The sequence below is a fragment of the Rousettus aegyptiacus genome, unplaced genomic scaffold, assembly GCF_014176215.1.
Source record: "Rousettus aegyptiacus isolate mRouAeg1 unplaced genomic scaffold, mRouAeg1.p scaffold_m13_p_2, whole genome shotgun sequence".
NCBI classification, from domain to species: Eukaryota; Metazoa; Chordata; class Mammalia; order Chiroptera; family Pteropodidae; genus Rousettus; species Rousettus aegyptiacus.
The window spans coordinates 127,815,826-127,837,426 of record NW_023416295.1 but is presented as its reverse complement, the minus strand read 5'-3'; the positions used below and the strand labels follow the sequence as shown (position 1 = coordinate 127,837,426).

At 39.8% G+C, this 21,601-nt stretch overlaps 1 protein-coding gene across 7 annotated transcripts in view; it reads right to left on the bottom strand.

Moving 5' to 3' along the window:
* Positions 1–4,814: 4,814 nt before the first annotated feature.
* CBX5 (chromobox 5) overlaps positions 4,815–21,601 on the bottom strand; it is a 33,312-nt gene continuing 16,525 nt past the window's right edge. For all 7 annotated transcript variants that reach the window (XM_036235999.1, XM_036235996.1, XM_016165485.2 and 4 more), the window contains 3 exons: positions 18,481–18,667; positions 15,289–15,389; positions 4,815–13,209 (listed from right to left, as the gene is read on the bottom strand). In XM_036235999.1, the coding sequence (XP_036091892.1) occupies positions 13,059–13,209; positions 15,289–15,389; positions 18,481–18,667 (439 nt within the window). In that variant the 3' untranslated portion in view covers positions 4,815–13,058. The remainder of the gene's footprint in view (positions 13,210–15,288; positions 15,390–18,480; positions 18,668–21,601) is intronic.

Genomic DNA, 21,601 nt, shown 5'->3' with positions numbered 1-21,601 from the left:
TCAATCCACACTTTATCCTGTCGCTCTTTGTGCCCTCGGCCGTCCAATAGTATGCCGCCCCCGAGGCCCTCTCTGGCATCACTGCCTTTCCACCTGAAGAGACACACCTGTAATTTTCTGCTTCTGATCTGTATGGCTGTCCTGGTACACAGCTAAGAGCAGTTTTCCTTGGCCTCCACTAATGACTTCTTCCTCTTGACCCACAAAACGCCACAAGGCATCTTCCAAAGTCCATCCTGAGTGCAATCCAAAGCACCTTTTGGTCATATTCATAAATGATCTGGGGACTATCTGCTGCCTTGAATTACCTAGGCCATTGCTTCCCCTCCATTCGAGTGACTCAACTTGGACTCAATGGAATATATTCAAATGAGCACAAAACATACATCCCTCCAACTCTCATACGCAGACCAGCCATTTCAATGGGGGATAATGGGGAGCCATTTGCCCTACCTCCCTCCTTTGGAGACAGCAATAGCTATTCAGTTCTGAGAAATCTCTAATGTGCATTAGGGTACCGTTATCAGCAGCCAATGAGACACCTGTACTGCCAACCCTCCAATCTCTCCCCCCTATACATGCTTCCCTCTCATATTCTTCCTGAGACCGCCTGAGGCAGGACTGGAGACCGATGGAAGAAAATATCAGTATTCCAGGCCCTCCACCCCCCACACCAGAGTAGAAATTGAAGTCATTCAGGACGCACAGGGGCCTCCTGAAGTAATCAAAAATATTTTTTAGATTTTCAGGGCAGTGATCCAGTCCAGAGCAAAGGCTGTTTTCAGAACACATGAGGGTAAATGCTAAATTGATTCATTGCCCAGAGCTCTTCAGAAGTGAAGTTCCAGCCATCTGTGTCTGGGTGAAGAAGACATTCTGCCTGGAGGCAGAGGATGCAGCCTCTGAGGGCCTCGCAGACCCTTTGTGAGCTTCTACATTCCTCCCATCTGTGTTTTGGCACGTGTGACTGTAATGTGCACATCCATTCCCCCGCCCCCGCCCCCGCCACACACACGTGCCGCACATCACCTCTCTTTCCAAGACTCTCATCTCCCATCTCATTTCATTCCCGTCTCCCAGTTTTTCACAGGGACTTTGTGCCTCCTTCCCTTTCTCTTTTACCTCCTCTATCCAAGTTTGCAACTTCATTCCCCAACCACTCCTGACCCAGCTCCTTAATTCAAAATAGAAACCCTCCTCTGCTTTGAGTGAAAGAAGCATGGGGTGAGTAAACGGAGGGGATGAGATAGACAATCAGCATCCCTACGTTCCTCTACAGGCAAGTTGGGCCAGTCTTTTAGGGACAGCAGAGGAAATCAGAGAAATGGTTTCTACCTGCCCGTGATCCCTTAGGTTGATGAATGGAGCCACAGAGGGAAGTTTTTATTCCCATGCAGAAAGGCAACAAAAAATTCAGACAGAAATAAGGATCTAATTGATTTAGCTGGACACTAAGGAATAGTGATTTTCAGTTTTGTTACAACACCCCACATGACTCCAGTCATCTCAAGGAACGTTATAAAATTTTCAAAAGTAATTATCTTAACATTTTTAACAGAAAAATACTACACAGAGAACTAACTTTGTTTTTGAGGGGATGGGAAGGGTCTCTCTCACATACAAGATCACGAAGAATCCAACAAAAACGGAAACTGTTTTTCAAGGATAAAAGTCCTTGTTTTAGACAACGCTATTGAGAGAATCAGTAGATCTGAGGATGAAGAGATGCTCCAAACCCCAGGAAAAGAAAGACGGTAATATTCCCCTACCCAACATCTCCAGAGGGGAAGGAAAAACAATCTGAACTTTTCTTTCTCTTGTAACACCTTCCCTCAAGTCCTTGTATTAGTTGTCTGCTCCTAAAACATGGAAATTAAAAAAAATAAATAAGTAAACAAGGAGAGGAAAAAAAGCAAAGAGGAAGTAAGAAAAAGAGAAAAGCAGTGATAGAAAAGATAATGAACAAGAGAAAAAAGGAGAAGCAAGCAAAAAGAGCAGAGAAAACATGGAAAGAGGACTCATCCTCATCCTGTGTCCTGGTCTAGAAGCTCAAAATGTGCCTATGTCCCAGAGGAGTAGCCCCAGCCCTGCTCTCTCCAGGAAGCATCCTGGCAGCTCCATCCCCTCTACTTCTCAGCTCCATGTGCAGACATGACTGGAATGATGAGGAAGGAACTACAAAAAGTGGGTATGTAACAGAGGACAAAGGAGTACAGCCAGGCCCCGGTCTCTGGGAGCAGGGCTCTCCCAGCTCCTGCCAGGAATCCCTGAAACATAAAGCAGCAGAGGGTGATAGTGTGATTGTGTGTGGCAGGAAGGGAAGTACAGGGGAACTACGTTGCATAGGGAGGTGCTGCTTGGTATTGGAAATAGCACGTAGGAATAGCCTTCCCATTCCTACAAGGCAGACAAGGGTTTTGGTTCACTTGCCCTCCTCCCCCACCTCAGATCTTACCTGACCCCACCCCCACCCTTGCTGGAGATGTAGAAGCAGAATTTCGTAAGCTGCAGTGGCTATGGCCAATACCTCAGCTTCCTTCCGTAGAAGATAGCAGCAGCAGGAAGAGGGAGAAAAAGGAAAGGGTGCAGTAATAACCCCCAACCTTCTCATCTCAGCAGCTCCCCAGTTTCTCGGCAAACTCAATTCTCAGCATCTCTTCCTCTCTCCCTGGCTCATTACCAAATGATCACACAAGGCTTTGCTGAGAAGAGGCATGAGGCTGTTAAGCTGGCACTGCCTCTCCCACTCTCGTTTGGGAGGGGGCATCACATTATACAGAAAGAGATGCACCTGTTTCCAGAGGTGGCACGGGGTAGAAAGAGCTCATAAAGTGTCCCAGATTGTTGCAAGAAAGATAATAATTTGATGGGGTTGAAATTTAATGTCCAAATTGAGGCTGCTTATGAGATTTCAAGGGGGTGGAGAGAATATGGGGTGGAAAGACCAGAAATGAGAAGAAAAAAGACAAAGAAAGAGAAAAACACACGATACAGTACACAAAAGGGAGAAACCATAAAAAATACAGACGCACAAATAAAGCCAGAAGCTGAGAAGGAGCCGACACCTGGAAAGCAAGATGTTACAGCTGCAGAGTGGGGGAAGCAGGAAAGTAGAGTGAGGATGAGAAAACAAACGCAGAGCATCCAAGGAAGAGGACCAGACCCTTGCCCTCCTATGCCTGCAGCATGTCCTTGACTTTAAGTAGCTGCTGCGTTCATGAGGTGTTACGCTCATCTCTGATTTCTTCCTTCATCTCTGCTGGAATAAGAGCCCCAGTGTCAGTGCAGCATGCTCACACACACCAGTTGGCCCCTGCTTTTGCCTACCTCCCCCTTCTCCTCCCTCTCCCCCATTCCAGGTCATGCTCCAGGCTTGGAAGGCAGCTTGGTGTGTCCACAGGCTGTCATGGACTCCCCTCTGCATATGCTCATGGGCAGCAGCCTTCTCTTTCATCCCTAGCTCACACCTCCAAAGGCAGTGGCTGCCCAGGGGTTGCTTGCTCTAACAAGGTGATTCCCAGCTGTGCTCAGTGATCCAGCTAAGCACAGATTCTCACACTGTGATCCATCCTCCCATCTCCCCCCGCTGTCAGTGCCGCATTGATTTCACTGGCTCCGCAGCCCTTTAGTGGAGACAAAAGGGGCGGCAGAACTGCCTGGCTCTGTGTTTCTCCAGTGCACTGAGGGGCAAGATTCCAGGGAGAAGAGTTATGAGCGATGATGAGCTCATCTGAATGAGTGCCATGCAGGCAGACCCCCAACACACTGGAAAGAAAAACCAAGACACAACTGTTTAGAGTGGGAGTGCAAGTGTCAAAACCCTGGAGTCACCTGATGGGTCCTAGGCAGAGACAAAGTGGCATGACGGTGAGAGAACTAGAGAGATCGAAAGGGAAGGGGGCAAGCAGTTCCAGGCTTCAGAGTTAGGAAATAAATAATGTCCAGAGGGTCTGGCTCTGAAGTGGACCAAATGGCTCTCTTGTCCCATGTTTATGGGGTCATGGACCATTAAACTAGCCAACCTACAGATGTCTTCATAAGCCTTTACGAGATTAGACTGGGGAGACCCTATAACTCAGCAGCAAGAAGGGAAAACAAGAGGGGAGAACTGCAGATAGGAGATGGTGGAAACAGAACTCAGCCTTCAGTCGGCACATCTCAGTGGGAGAATGTCTGGGTTCTGGGACCCCTCTTTCTCACTTTTCACTCTTCTGTGAGAGTTTCTGCCCATCTCCATTAGATTCAGAACAGGACCACGCTTATATTACCCAGTAAACACTTATATACCTTTTCCCTCCTAATCCAACTCGATTTACCCACTCCCTCGACCATGTTCCTGACCCATATCATTCTAGTCCTCAGAGTCTCTTTGGTATTGTGAAGCAGATAATAAGAGTTCTTACAAATTTACATATGCTGAGATTTGCAAATCTGATTTAGATTGTCAATGTGATTTCCCACAGATTCTAATAACTAGGAGCCGACTCTTCCAGGGTTTCCCTGGGTTCCTGAAGGGTAATGTTTATTCTCCGAGCCATTAGGAGGAGAAACAAGCATTGAGACCAGAAAGGCAAACAATCTGAACTGGTTAAGGGAATAGTTTAAGGAACAGGATACACGTTCTTATTCCCTCAGGCTTGCGCCACCCTGTGGCTATTTGCAGAAAGTCAGAGACCAGTAATCGTTAGAAAAAAGCCCTTGTTCTGGATGTCTCATTGCTCTTTCAGAAAGGTATGTGTCACTACTGAATGACATCCCAGGGCCCAAGTTAAGGAAGGGGTGTAAGACTCAGATCTCCAAACCACCACTCAGGATCCGTATTTGAAAAGCAACCATTTATTAGAACCAATACAAGAGTATGAAAAGAGGGAAAAGAGGAGGGTGGAAGAGGGGGAGAGAATGAGGTCTGCATCAGATGTCAGTTGTGGAAACACATAAATTGCCTACTTTTAAACACTTACATTTAAAAGGCAAACATACACACACACACACACACGTGTGTGTGTGTATATATATATATCACTTATTCTAAAAAAACTTTTAAATCAAAAGCAGACATGTTTGGCTGAAATAAAACCAAGAAACACAACCAAAACTCCCCCATAAACCAAAAACTCCATACAGAATTCAATTTCCCATTTTTCCATTCAGAAATCTGGCTACAAAGTGTGATTTGTTTTGCTACTCAGGATAGTACACAGTGCTGAGAGAAACCCAGCCTCTTGAGTCTCTTAGATCCCATCTTGTGGGAAGGGGTGGGAAGGCCAGTGGGCCATGGGCGAGTCAACTCCTGGCTACTTGGCGGGATATCAGACTGTGCTCTCCATCCTCCAGAACTCCACAGAACCACCTGATGCCACCAGTGCTGGGTGAACAGAGGAGCAGAGTCCACAAACCACAGAGAACGAGAACGTGACTACAGCAAGGAGCCAGGACCTTGTGCTTTTTCATAGGTTACACATCTAGGGCCAAGGAGAGGGAAAGGAGAAAGAACCCTACTGGGAAGAGGAGCTGGCTGAGCCCCTGAACTGAGATGGAGAGTAAGGCTCTCAAGCCCACACCTGGGCAAATAGTGTCCAAAGTTTTCCCAAACCAGAAGAAAAAAAGGTCAAAGTCAGGTTCAGACTGTGAACACAAAAGGAGATGAAGGATGCTGAATGCAGTGAATTGGTGAAGCTTTAAAGAGTAACAATGCCCAATTCTGAGTATTAATCCTATCTCTAGAAAAAACATTTTTCAATATAGCTCTCTTTTGGAGGGGGCTGGAGAAAGTGGTTATATTTATTGAACCAGCTGGTTCCTATGGGGAGGTGGAGGCTTGGGTACAGATATCACGAAGAGGTGTAGTGACCTAGATGTCCTGGGGTTAGTTCAGAGAGCGATAAGCAATGATATAAATCAAACCCACTGTCTGCTTTGCTCCTGAGGAAGTTAGAGTCTGTCCCAAGCCCATGGGGGATGGGACCTTAATTCCCAACCTGCAGAGTGAAACAGGCAGTAGTATCTCTGCCTCATGATTCCCTTAATCCAATGCTCTTGGGTCTGAAACAGCCTCCCATAGTGGATGCAAAACAGAAAATACTAAGTGCCTTCTCCTAAAACATCCTAAGTTTGAACTATTAAGACTCCAACATTCACAAAAACACTGTCAACATCTGAACTAGCAGCTTTGATGCGGGGTGGGGGGCAGAGAATGTGCCAAGGTCACTAAGTAGTTCCAACCTTGGGACAGCTCAGTGAGGACTGAAGTCTATGTCAGGTCTAGACTTCAGCTGAAGGCATCCTCCAAAGAGGACCCTAAGTATTTTATCAACTTTGATTTACAATGCCTCACAACACCCCTGTGAGGTAGGTCAGTATTATTACCCCCATTTGACAGATGGGGAACTGAGGCATTGAAAGGAGTGACTTGCCCAAGGTCAGCCATTATGAATCAGATGAAGAGGTTGGCACACAGTCAGCATCCACTCAATTCTTGTTCTACTCCCTAGAGCATTTTACTTCTTAGAGTAAAAGAAAGCCAGTAAGTACACCTCACTATGAAAACTAGATGGACTCAATCAACTCATAAGTATTAACGGAGCATTATTTATCTAGCAAAATGCAAGGAACCTTGGAGAAACAGACTGTATTAATGGGTATTTTGAAAACAAAATTACATTTTAAATATTAAGGTGAAGGACTAAGTCACACTCACACTGATTTCTTGAAGTTCTGTACTGAGTAACCCAAATTCCTAACATCCGAATGAAGCAAGACCACATCAAGCAGAAATATAAGAACTAGTTTCCCCAGTAGTAACCTTGGTATTGCTCTGAGCTGCAAGGCTGATGAAGACAGACCAGCAACAGTGGTGATGGCAGCAGCAGCAGCAGCAGCAGCAACATCCTCTACAGGCTAAGCAAAGAGCACAGAAACCCTAGCGCCACCAACTACTGCTCTGTCCCTCCCCATAATTCCTAGAGGATAGCATCTCTCTAACCTTTCTGCCTCAGCTCATCTTTAGGAGTTGCGACATCTTCAAGAATAGCTCAAGATCAAGAATATAAATGGTGACCCCTACTTTTAAATTTAGGGAGAGGGGATAAAGCATTCTCTATTAGTCATAGACTCTCGCAATATTCTTTCCTCTCGCAATAAAAGGAAAAAAAAACTCTCTGCCACCCTCCTTTGGATTCACAATGGACTCTCATAGAAATCATGACCCTTAATCTAAAACTGGGGGGCGGGGGGGGGGGGAGCTAAATCCATAACCAGCCCTGATTTAGAATCAAATACTACAGCTACCAGAAACTGCAAAACATTGACTTGAGCCTTAAAAGTGCTGTGACATGATTAAACTCCATCTTCTCAGGTCTCTCAAATAATCTCCAGGCAGGGAGCCCCTCCTTTCCTCCACACCTCCTTGCAGTAGCCAGAGCAGCACAACTCTCCATACAGCAGAAGCTCTAAAGAATGATTTATCAGCGCACACACATGTAGTCCACCAGGGATACTCTTGTTCCAGGAAGGACTAACTACTCCAAGACCTAAATATAAACCTTTTTTCATTGATTGTTGATCACACCAAACAAGTCCAAATGATGATAAAGTTCAAGAGTGATTAAAGTGGCAATGACAGTTCAGGTTCAGTCTGTGTTTAGAATTCCTCAAAGTGTGACAAACAGGCCACTGGGGCCTGGATCAACTGTGAGGGTCACACCTGCCAATGCCAAGGGACATCACACACACACACACACACACACACACACACACACACACACACACACACAATAGAGAATGGCAAGAAGAAAAGTTCATTGCATTCAATTTGGCCTAATTTCTTGATAATAGTTTCCTATTAGATTTTCTGATTAATACTGATGGCTCTTACCTAGACTGTGATAATTAGGTTTTGATCTATTGTGACATTAATGATCACAATCAGTTGACTTTGAAATTGTCTTAATTAATGGCTCTTCCCTTGTAGGCTGCCTCCAGTGCAGGTTATGTACCCTCCCCCACCTTGTTTTAACTCCTTCTCTTACTGATCTCAGTGACAAATAGCAATTGGAGGATCACTTTCTTCCCATAAACCAAAATTTTTAACTATTTCAAAACTTTTCTCTGACAGGAACAATATGTTAGGTAAAATAAGGATCAGGATGAAAAGGCAAGAGAACATGCTGTCGATGAACAGGAAAAAAATTCATCTTAGAAGACAAAGTCAAGCATGATGTTGTGGCAAGGACAAGCTGAAGTAACTCTAAAAAGACGAGATGAGGTAGTTTAAAATTCAAGAAATCCAGCGTAAGCAAAAAGAAACTACAACTGTTTTTATGAGCTTTCCAAAGAACCTTCACACTTTAACTTTCCAGAAGTAATTCTAATTCCTGGGGATTCTGACTTCCAATACTAATCAACTCTCAACTACCCAGGCAGAGAAAAGTATCTTTTTCTTGTGGCCAGAACTAAGAAATTTCTGAAGGTTAGACTGTTTCATAACAGGGCTATGCCACACCCTAGATTGATTAAATCCAAATTCTCAGGGTTATATATACTTTTGGGAGGGTTTGCACATAATTGATACAAGTCTCTGCTTAGAAATCACTATCCTGCAGTGCTGAATAAAACTACACTGCCCAGAATAAATGCCCGGGTGTTAACAGATGTGCCCCAAGCTGCCTTTTTAGCAAATCTGTCATTGCAAAATATGTCCTTGTTTTAGGCTTAAAGCCAGCCTCACATTAATTCCTCCAAAAGGGATAAGGAACCAAAAAAGGTGTGAGCAACTCTGATAAAATGTTCATGAGGAATGTTACAGAACCCACAATAATGTAACAACACATAACTGGTTCTGCAAAATAGTTAATACTTTCCACAAGCAAAAATTAACTATACTGTTAAATACTTTGGCAGAAAGCCTAAAATAGGGATGAAAATCTGGGGTTCTCAACCCCTACTCACCTGTTCTCTCTCAGTAATAGCAGCATTTCTAACTAACTTTCAGTTATCTTTATTTTCTGGCATAAAACAAGCCCTTGTGAACTATGGCCAGTTAGCTCAGCTTATCTATGGTCATAGGTCTTTTCCACATATGAACCAATTTTTACCCTCCTACTTTAGGACCACAAATTATATCAGACAGTTGTCTGTCTTTGCCTCCAAATCAGAAATGTGTATCCATTTAAAGCATTTTTTACAGTAAAGTATTAATAGTTTACCTCACACCAGTATAAAAGTTTTTTACTGTTAGGGGCTACATCTTTTTGAACTTTGTATATCCCAGGCCAAAAAATGTTTGTTGAATAAATGTTGATGTAACACTAATGTAGCAATAATATGGACAGCTTAATAGAAATCCGCCACCATTAATTGAGCGGGGGCACCCAATTCTTAGGCTATGTATGCTCTTGGGTGCAAGGCTGGTAATATCTCAGTTTTTGAAACTTAGCTTTTATCATTAGTGGTAAAGCCAACATGAAATTGGAATACAGTGGGTCCTGACCTTTCCTCTCTCCACCTTGCTACATGTACTCTTGCTTAGTGGTAGGTGTTACATTCAAAGGTACAGACCTCAGCACTATAATTTTTACTCTAAAAATCTAAACCAAAAGGACTGAGTCATTGGGTACAAAATAAGCTTTTTCTTTGAGCTAATTTTGTGAGAAACGATTTCCACATTTCAAATCTGATGACACAACTCTTCCTGGGGTTCCCATGTTACTGTAAAATAGTATTTTAGGCCTTTGAATTCAAACCCAAAGGGCAAAGATGATCACACCACAACCCAAACACAGATCCCTCTGTACTTTAGGTAAGCTGGCCTAAACATAGATGCAACAAAATCATAAGATGAAAATCCCAACACCTTTCCAAGGCCCTATGATTTGACCTGAATATAAGGTAAATGAACAGCAGGGTGTCTCCAGAAGAGGAATTAAAAGTTAATAATAACTGCCTAAGCTATGGGAACAGGATCAACCTTTCATCAACAAAAAGCAGCACAAAGATATGGCCAAGGGACAGCCAAGAACCATCTAGACTTTTGACTTTTAAGGAGCACGACAGGTCCAAATGCTCCCTTGAGCAGACAAAAACTGTATTGCAGGAAAAAAATGATAGGGCCCCCTCCAAGTTAAAAATGGCTGCTTCCATCAGGGCTGATGTTCCTAACAGTTGATCCTAAAGTGAGGGCATCAGCCCAGCCCAGGGTTTGGAAAAGCAGCTATACTGACCTTGGCAGAGTAGACTCTGCTGGGCAAGACTACTAAATTCTATGAAAGGAAGATTCATGAATGCTGATTATTAAAAAATTCATCAGTATAAAAATGTTTTGAAAGGACTACAGGGAAAACATACTGAGCACCTGAGACCTAGATGTTTAAGGGTGCTTAGCCCATGGCCACTAACTTCTGAGGAGAGAAAACCACATGAAAACAAGTTTGTTTGAGGCTAGAATTTTCCAAGGACCAGGACAGCTATTCAACATTAACAAATGCTGGAGGCAAAGGCAGGCATCTGGCTTCTTTTCTGCTAAAGGCTGAAATCTGTATTGGTTTTTGGCTCCCTACATTCTTAGAGAAGCAGCTGTGGATAAGCAAGGAAAGAACAAAAGTTGTTTCCACGGCACTCAGTACAAGACCATGATTCAATAAACTGTGGACAGAAAAAGATGGAGTGAAGAGTAAGGTATTAAAGGGGTGATAAATAGTTAATACTGGGGTTATTTTGTTAAAAGAAAATAAGATTTTGATGAATGTCTTAAATATTACCTATAACCCTAGCAACCGTGTCCCAGGTTTCTCAGGATCAATCTTATTTGTCCATATGCTAGATTTTGTAGTTTACATGCCCACTACTCCTGAGAGACACACTAGCTACATAGATAAGCTATCATTTTCTTCACTTGCAAATTAAAACCCAGATCACCTCCTCAGGTGCTCTAGACTACTTTTGTCCTATCCTTGTCTGCCCTAATTGATATTCTTGGTTACCTATATGACAAATCTATTTCCTGACCATCCTATCTTTTAGATGCCCATTTGATTAGTACTAACAATTGTCAATTATCTAACACTTGATCTAGGTCCTTAATTCCTTCAGAGAGTAAAGGAAGATGGAGATAAAACTCCTACCCACTTGAGGTATGGGTTATGTATGTATGAGTTCTCACCTAATCACATTACCATTCAGGATTTTCCTGGATGACTTAAACCAAAATCTTCATTGTTCCAGTCTGTCATGTCACTGCATCAACAGCTGTCTTCTCAACTGTGCAGTATAATTTTTGACATAATTTATACAAGCACACAGAATTCAATCAGCAGCTGAGCAGGGAAGCAATGTTAACGAATGCTATGAATGGGTGTATGATTTGCATATTATTCGGTTCATCTGTGGACCAGAGCAATCTATCCATTCCCCTCATTACTATGAATAATCTAGAAATGGTTGAATGCTCCTGGCCAAACAGCTGTATGTTTTAAAAATCAAAGCAACAACAAAAACAACCTTGATGGCTGGTGAACTCTACAGTTAAGGCTATTTCAAGCATTTATTCTTATTGCCTCAGCTTTGGGCTGGGACAAGGATGCTCAAAACCCTGCTATTTCCTTACTTTTAGTCTTGATTCTCTAGCCTCTCGCCTCCCAACTCAACTAAAGAAAAAAAGGATAACAAGAAGTAGGGCATCTCTTCGGAGACAAAGGTAAAAGGTTATGATCTGAAAAATAAACTCTCACTATAAAGCAAAACAGGAGGAAGCCAAAAAGGAAATATTTTGCTGAGTAGAGAGAGAAGTTCTGTCAACATGCTAATGCCAGGGCCTATCACTTTCTGAGGTGATAACCGTCCATGCAAATGTTTTTAAAAAGAGGATACAACTAAGAGTATGAGGGTGGAAAAAGGAAAAGTATTAATACTTTGGGGACTCTTGGTAAATCCAGGAGTCAACAAAGCAGGATATTTATGACTCTGAACGCTATGAATATTTAAAATTGATATTGTGGCCAATGGCTCCCCTCCAAGAATTCCCCACTGAAAATAATAGCAACGAGGGGAAACTTGGGTCCACTGAGAAGTGAGGGTCAGGTTTGAAGCCTCTTTGGTTAACAGGAATGCTTTGGGAGGCCACAAAAGTTGGCATGGTTGGAGGGTGCCTAGCACCTTGGCACAAGCAAGCACCAGGCAGTCACTCACACCTACATAAATATATAGTCCAAATGTGAGGGATGGAAGGAATACATATATATCATATGTGATAATAAAGACGATTGTACCCTACCCCATCATCCTCAAGTACTAATAGCTAAAAATCTCCAGTTAATAATCTTGCCATTTTATGACAGACTACACCATCTTGCAGAAGCCGAATCAAGGATTGCTAAGAAACAAGGCCAAAAGTCCTGGGGCTAAAAGGAGTGCCTTAACAAATCTGAATGTAAAATTTCAAGTCCTACAAAGGATGGAGCTATTCTGGGATGATGGGTGAGGATGAATAACAGAGGGTGGCCCAGAAGACCACACCAGGAACCCTGTATTCTCCTGGGTAGAGCTGAATGAGGTTGGGAAAGCCCCAACAGGTAGACAGTTGCTATTGGCTTTTTATAAAGATGGGCAACATCTTTTCCATCCCAACATCTCAAAACAAAGGCTAGCTGGTCATCAATATGTTCCAAGAACCAAAGCAAGAAACCAAAATTCATCATCATTGTAACAAAACCCCCCAATCTAAAAAGTGACCAACCCTGAAAAGATCAAGACTCTAAGGTGATTAAAAAGTTAAAACTCATCTTGAGGTCACAGGGGAGCAAAAGGAAGAAATGGCATAAAGAAAAAATCATGGGAATTACACACAGTATTGTAAATGCCTGGTCTTCACAGAGAGACACTTATCATGAATCAGATCATCAGTTATGGTACAAGAGAACCAATACCAACATTTCTCCTGTGGAGCACAGTGATAAGCACATTTTTTATGGATGTGTTCAGGATAGAAGGGGATAGGTAGAAGGGAGAGGAGGCAAGGAGGTAAATGTATTATGTACAAAGAGAAATGACAGAGACCACTCCTTCCTTTAGCTCTTTGCTGTTTCTTTCTCTTTGTTTTCCGCATCCTCAGGATATGCATGCCACGTCAGTCTCTCTTCATAAAATGCTATCACAATCTGTGGACATTTTACATTAGCTTCTTTTGCAAGAACCAGATCTGCTTCATCTGTGTCTTTCCTGGAGAGAAAAAAAATAGGAGACTTAAAAGAAGAGAAAATAAGAATGAGAGTCTGTCCAAATATAGCTTTCTGTCATTATCTGGACTTGATTTCCTCTTCTATCCTGATTTCAAAATGAGAAGAACCCTACCAGTTCAATATTTTCAAGAAGAAATTTAAATAAGTGAATTAAATTATAGTAATCCCCCTTTATCTGTGGTTTTAATTTCTACAGTTTATTACCCATGGTCAAATGCAGTCCGAACATTACATAGAAAATTCCATAAATAAACAATTCTTAAGTTTTAAGTTGTGTGCCGTTCTGAACAGCGTTTAATGAAATCTCGTGCTGTCCGGCATCTCCACACTTTACATGCAATAAGCTATCTTGAGAGAGAAGAGACCACATTCATATGACTATTACAGTCTACTGTTCTATTTTATTATTGCTATCGTTAATCTCTTATGGTGCTGAATTTATAAATTAAACTTTATCACAGGCGTGTAGTATAGAAAAATACATAGTACATATAGGGTTCAGTACTATCCTCGGTTTCAGGCCTCCACCAAGGCGAGAAGGCAGGGGGAGTATCTTAGAATGTATCCACCACAGATAAGAGGGGGACTGACTACTGTATTAGTGAATATCATTTACTTACTACACCAGACAGAAACAGAAATCTTCAGTTAGAATTTAGCTGGAAAACATCGCAGGCTTAATCAAAAGGCTGAAAATTAAATTATATAAATTCTGCTTCCATAATTTTTATTTGTATGTGTGAACATGTGAATGAACACATAATTAAACCCACATTCAGCCCTGGATCATCTAAGTGAAAACATCCTAACCCTCCCCCTATCTTACAGCCTTTTAATACTCATTATCCTTTTGGTCAGAACTGTGGATTGGAACAATAAGAAAACAAATTTAAGTCAGAAACAGTACTTATAAAAGAGAGAGTAAGAAAAAATTTTAAATCTAGCACTAAAATGAAACATAGGAATGAGCTGCAAATTTCTATAATACAAGTGACACAGGCTATACTACCATGTATAACAAAAAATCTAGTTAAGTTCCTTAACCAGGATTCCAAATCAATAAAAAAGAAACATTTTAAATCAAAATTCCAAAATTGAGCAAAGACAACTACCTCCTTTTCTAGAAAACTGAGATCTTTAATTCATAGCAGTAAAAATTATGGGTGAGAGAAGAAGCAGGACAACAGACAGAACAGATACTCAAATTTGGACTATGGTAGAAAAAGCTAGTTAATATGTGACTGTAAATCCTAAGTAACACATATGGCTGAGTGGGAAAAGCAGTCAATATAGCTTTTTACTTGTGAAAGAGTATAGTGATTCTTTAAAAATAGGCTTCTGGGTAATTTACCAGCCAAATTTCGATCAAATAAAATGTTAAACCTTTTGTTTATACAACTTTTAAGGTAATTAACTTCCTTAGTGGTACTGTAGCATGAACTCTCTATTTAGAGACCAAACCTAAATCACAAGCCCAGAACACTTGGAAACAGAGAGGTAGTGAGGGCCACACCATAAATCACACTGTCTTTCAGAAACCAAATTGAGGGGAAGTAACTATACTTTCCTCTAAGAGCCAATCCCTCTGCCGGATGAAATAACTTGTGCTTTGGCCAGCATTATTCTTAATGCTTTCTGTTGAGATTATTTTTCTCTTTTAGACATTATTCAGTGGTCTTCCTCCTCAGTGATGGCAGAAAGGCTTACTCAACTCCTGTCCTGTGGCCACAGGCTCATAGTCTTGACGGTAAATGATTCAGAACCATGTAAAAAAAAATGGTTAGGTCATGTTTATATGTTTCCTACCTCAAATCCACCTTTTTTCTAATATGTAGGCTAATATAATATAATTTTGGCTTAATACCAAAGCTTGAGAATGTCTTGAATTCATTCCAAACCATAATTCCCATTTAATACTGACAGTTGGTGTCAGTTAAAGATCCCTGACAATCGAAATTTTTGGCTGGGGAACAATCAGTCTTCCCTCCCTATCCTCCATACAAATTCAAGTCACTGACAAAAAAACCACAATTGTAGAGTGAGACTCATTCTCTCTCACCATTTCATTAGGAACATTAAATCACCACAGGAATCTGTCGCCCCAATGATCTTTTCTGGTTCCAGTCCTCTCTCAAAGCCCCGAGCGATGTCATTGCTCTGCTATAAATAGAAGATGAAGAAAGGTTACCACTTGAAGAGTAAAAAACCTCCCTGTTACTCAGTTCAACAAAGCATAACCTAAGTTAATAGCACCTGATAACTATTTTTGTCACCAATTTATAAGATTATTAAAACTTAAGAAATACAATACTAGGTCGCTCAGTGACAGTAATGCCAAAAGATATTTTTGCAAGGAGGTGTACCTATCTGTCCAGTATTTCTTCAAAGGATAAGGAGTAGCCCTTAGAATTCTTTAATATCCCGTAAAATATTCTAGAGTCATCTGGGAACTCCTCTAATCCAATCTCCTTAATATGTAAATGACTACTCCTAAATTGCTTCTGAGATGATAAACAAGTCTATGTTTACCCAAACTAAACCCTTTTTCATTTCATAAACTTTTTAATAAATATACACCTGTTAATCTTAATTTTTAAACTTTTAATTTAATAACTGACCAGTATTTTTAACACTTTTCATAGTCATCTACATTTATGAAAGAACAGAAGTAAAATGATTTAAGAAGTACCATAAAATAACCAATTTCTTTCAGAGCTCACATAATTGCAATACCCACACACTTGAAGAGGCCCAGGTCCGTTCCTATCCCTTTTTGACATGGATGAGTCATTAGCATTAGAGAGCAGAACTAGACAGTGATTTAAAACAAATTGATAATTCTCTAGGTGATTATTCAAATTTGGTAAGAATGCAATCATGCAATCCAGACAAGAGGCACAAAGTCCGATTCAGGTGCCACCAAGGTCCAATGGCACTAGTGAGAATAAAATGGCAAAAATTTAGAGAAACCAGATAATTTAAAAAATCTTATTATGAAAGATAATGCAAGCTTATCTAGTGGCAAGACAAAAAAAAGACTTTAAAAGACTGCCCGAATGAACTCATCTCTGATGTCTGATTTTCGTAATAAAATCTCTTTAACACTCACCTTGTTTTCTTCTGAAAGACACAAACATTCAGGGTCCAGGTGGTCCCCAAAGATACCAGAACCCACACTGGGAAGAAATTCCATGCATGAATCAAGGGAAATACTCAAAAACATAAGCTCTTTTGAGGGCGCTTAAGGGGAGGAGGTTCCCAGATGTGCACACAGCTGCTCACAGCTGGAATGCTGGCGCATGAACTGAGTCGTAAATCATAGCTGACGGCTGAAAACAGTTTGCCACATAAGGAGGGAAGGGAAGAAAAATGTTCAAGCTGCTGAAAAGGAACCAAAGCGAGGAAAATGCTAAAATCATCACACAGGCAGTAATCTTAAATCAGGCATTAATGCCAACTAACAAATTTCTTTTGCAGTGGTCTAAAGAAAGAAATGCAATCCCCCACCCCCAAACCTTTAAAACACACAATCACCTATCTTCCCAGTTGCCTACCTGACAGCCACCAGGACGGCTGAGAATGCTGTCAGAAGCCCTAAATGAACATTACAATGTAAGAGACATGTGGGAGTTGCTTTCAAGGTCGGCGGCATCGGAACCTGGCCTAGGAACAAAACTCTCTGCAATGGCCAGTGGGTCTAAGCCAGACTGCTTCTTTTTAAAAGGACAGAAACCTTAAGTTAAGGAAATATCATACATATGGCTAGTCAGAAGTCTTATGCTATGTTGTTTTGCAGTCTCTCTACTTAGTGAGAATTAATCAAATGACAAAAGCCCGACTACAAAGGACTAACAAAGAAAAAAGATGATGTATTATAAAACTGTATACCTGAAACTTATGTTATTAACCAATGTGATCCCAATAAATTTTAAAAAGAAAAAGAACCAACCAAGTCTTAGCTCCTTAGAGAAGGGAAGGTATTCTCAAATTCTTTATCAGTAGTTTATCATGATACACATACCTCACCAGAACAGGGCAGTTTTAAAAATAAGATTGTAAAAAATAAAATTAATGAGGGAAATAAGAGACAGACACAAACCCAGAGTCCATTTTCACTTGCCTCCAATCTTTCACTCTTACTTCAATCTTTTTTGTAAAGCTAGTCTCCCATTTTTTCTCCTATGGAGACCAAGAATCACTTGTGTTAAGTGTTTATAAAATACTGATACCTAGGTCCAACCCAAAGAAATTTGAATTTAACTGTTCTGGGGTGCATTCTGGGTACTGGAGGTTTTTAAAGCCCACTTCTACCCCACCCACCCATGATTCTAATGTGCTGCCAGAGCTGAGAATTAATGTTCTAAAAAGAATGATATCCAAGTAGAATGAAGATAAATAGAGATGCTTATGACAGTGATGCTAAATGATTCAGAAGCAGACTTATGCTTTTATTTTATTAAACTTTAAGAGTATGAAACATCCTTCACCACAAAAGGCTTCACAACCTTGAAATAAATGAACGAAGTGGAAGCTGGGGGGTGTGTGTGTGTGATGTGTGTGCACAGACAGAAAGATATAGATGAAAAAAGAGGCTATAACAGTGCTTATGCTAGTTACTTCAGACTTAAAGATCAAAAGGATTAAAGCAACCAAATCAAACCAAAATTTCTTAAACAAACTTTCTAAACTGAACAATAAAAGATTCAAAAGGAAGATGAAATTTCTTACATGTTCACAGAAATAAGAAGAAAATAATATCATAATATATACATTACTGAACTGTACACTTTAAAATGGTTAATTGTATGTTATGTGAATTTCATTCACTTCAATGAAAAAAAGAAAATATAAAGGTTTGAAAATAAGGGTTATCTTTAGAATAAAAAAAAGGAAGAGAAATGGTAAACATTTTAAAGCCCTCTTCTATCCTTAAAAAACTCACTAAAGACCCTTCATCTCTAAGATAGCTTAGCCCTCTTCTAAGGAGAAGACAGACTGTCTGAGTGTTTTACAGGGATTTAATTTTGCCACCTTAATACAATTCAATGTAGGCATATTACATTTCTCATATGGCCAGGAGGGGGCACTGTAGTTAACCAATATACCTCCCTAAAAGCTCTTTTGTTCAACAATTTTACCTTGCATGCCATCCTTGGAACAGAAATAAGCAAAATACGGTTTGTTTTTTTTTTTTTTTTTAAGAGTGGTAGGCAAATGACTAGTTTATAGGAAAAGGGGAAAGGAAGCTTACCTCTCTCTTTTTTTTGGATTTGATATCATCAGCACTATTTGAGAAACTGGATTTCCTCTTGTTACTTTCTGACTTCTCCCTGGGTTTGTTATTTTCACCCTCCTTCATCTTCTTATACTTTTTCATGAACTCAGAAATCAGCTCAGGGCAATCCAAATTTTTCTCAGGTTCCCAAGTATTGTGCTCCCTGGGCAAGAATGGAGAAAAAGAGGAAAAAGAATGAGGGGAAAATCTAATGCCTTAAAGAGGACAAATAGGCAAAAAGAAAACCCTTACACTTAAAGGAGGTAAATCTGATCCTAGGAATCTCTCCAAGAGAAATAAAAAAATATATCAAAAAAAGCTTGCACTCATTTACTTGTAGCGACATTTTAATAGCCAAAAGACAGAAGACAATTCAAATATCTATGAACTCATGAATGGGATAAACAAAATGTGGTATATCCATACAACAGACTATTATTCAGCAACAAAAAGGAACATAATACTAATTAACACATGCTAAACATGGAAGAACCTCAAAAACATTATGCTAAGAGAAACCAGAAGCAAAAAAACTATATATTGTCTGATTCCATTTACATGAAATGTCTAGAAAAGATAAATTTAGAGTCAGCAAGCAGATCAGTGGTTCCCTGGTGCTAGCGCTCGGTCTTAGTATTAACTACATATGGGCTCAAGAGAATTTGGGGAAGGTTATGGAAATGTTCTAAAGCTGGACATGGTTGCACATCTCTATACATTTACTAAAATCACTGAATTGTACACTTTCAATGAATGGTTTTTATGGACTGTTAAATTATATCTCAATAAAGCTGTTAAAAATTCAAATATAAATTGTTTTATAAAAGTGGCAAAATGTGATTTCATGTATATAATCATCTATGCAAATTGTGAGGACACTCTAAAAAATCATGCACCCCCAGTTTACACTGTCTTAAATGTTATTTATATTTTGAAGATATGTCAACAAATTACTGGAGGACTGGAAATAGTTATTCCAAAAAAGGCAATAAAGGGCTTAAGTCATTAAAATATAGACAAACCATAAGACTCAAAAGTGGGATTAATTCAACAGTCTGGATTCAAGTCTACTGTCACTAGGTAGTCAAAATACATTGTTATATTAATAAGCAAAAAAACAAAACAAAAACACTCCAACTAAATAATGGGGTCTAATTAAACTTGGATCAAGGGAGTCCTATTATGAGGAAAACAAATAGTATTCACAAAGCTGTTCTCTGTATTTTTGACATGGGTTTTAGAAAACCAAAGCCCCAACTCCATCAAAAGCTTAAAAAATCAAAGCAAGAAATGTGCCTACACAGAAAACTAAACCAGGCATCTTCTTCCCTACTAACCAATGACAGGTCCTTTTGGTTATATGATGAGGAATAGTTGATATTAAGATAAATCTGTAAATATATCATAAAAGCAGTTTCTACAATACCTTTATTGACTTGGGGGGAACATTTTTAATGAATGCACTATTCATTTCAGATATTGTTTTTTAAATAAGGTGATTTTAGATAGAAATGGTTTGAACACATGCCATAACTTGATTGAAATAAGCAGAATGATGATATATTTCCTCAAGACTGAAATAACTTTCTGCAAAAGGAGCTTAGAATGAGATAAAATTTTTAAATCATTTGATCTAAAACTAGAAAAGCCTCTCCTTCACAGCAATTCTTTAAGCATACATGCATGCATGCATGCATGAATAAATAAATCCCCATACAGTAATCTTTCCCTCAAATCCACAGACCATAGTTTACTATCCCAGAAGAAATTAAGGCACCAAAATCAAAAGGCATGCCAACACTATAACGTAAGCAACTAGACATGGGTAGAGGAAAGTCTCTGTTGATACCAAGGAAAGCCAGTCCTATAACGGGATTATCCCTTTTCCTACCATATTGGTATCGCTATTTCTACATTAACCAATTTTTACCCAAAAGACAGCAGGGGCAAAACTTTTCAGAGTCTGGGCTTTAGGGCCAAAGATATCTGATACTGGATCCTTGTTCCAGCACATATCAGTTATCTTCGGCAAATAATTTCACTAATTTCCTCATCTGTAAACTGAAAATATCTCTATAAGCTGTAATGAGAATTAAAGAGAACACATGAGGAAGAATCTGACCACCGCCTAGCAAACATTACGTATTTAGTTGTAGACAATGCTGAAGAGGAAAAATTTGCTTGAAATCCTGGGCATTTCTGACAAAGGACAAAAGCTTAATCTACCTACCTCAAACTTTGTTTTTCCTTCTTTTATCTATGCAAGGTACCAGTACTTAAACTACACATATAGTTTCAAGTACCTTCAATATGCCCAAGAATTTCCAGTAAACAAACACCCTTAAAATCTTTAGGTATTATGTTAACTCCTACTTCGTGGCGCTCTAGGTCTCTCAAATTCATATTTTTCTCATCTCTAGAGCACGTAATGGCACTGTTCCTCTTTAAAAATATGGAGGGCATCTTCTGATTGCTGTTACCCACCACTCTGATTCATGTGATGAAATAATCTTAAGTATGTTCCAAAGGTTCCTGATTCATACCATTGTCCAAAGGTACTGTTAAAACACTAAATCTTTTAATATACTTAAGTCCTATGCTTTAAAGCTGTGATGTTCAACATGGTAGCTACTGGCCACATGTGGCTATTGAGCACTTGAAATGTGACTAGTCTGAACTAAGAAGTGTTATAAAATATAAAATATACATCAGATTTTGAAGATACAACATAGAAAAAATAATATAAAATATCTCAAAATTTTTTAAATTAATGTTGAAATAGCATTTTGGTATATTGTGTTCGATGTTATTAAAATTAATTTCACTTTAATATGACCACCAAAAAAATTTTAATTGCATATGTGGCTTACATTCTATTTCTACTAGACAGCACCACTCTAAGGAGTTCTACACCAGTTCCTATCAGTTCACTGGGGTTCTGAGAAATCTATTCTTTGTTATTAGGCATCCTGAGAAGAGAATTAACCAGCAATTGAGGTAAAATGCCTAATGATTAACACAGCTTTATGTATTTCACTTTTCAAGCTACTTCTTCTTCTATGCTTCAATACATGTCTAGTCCCATTTCTTCCCAAGG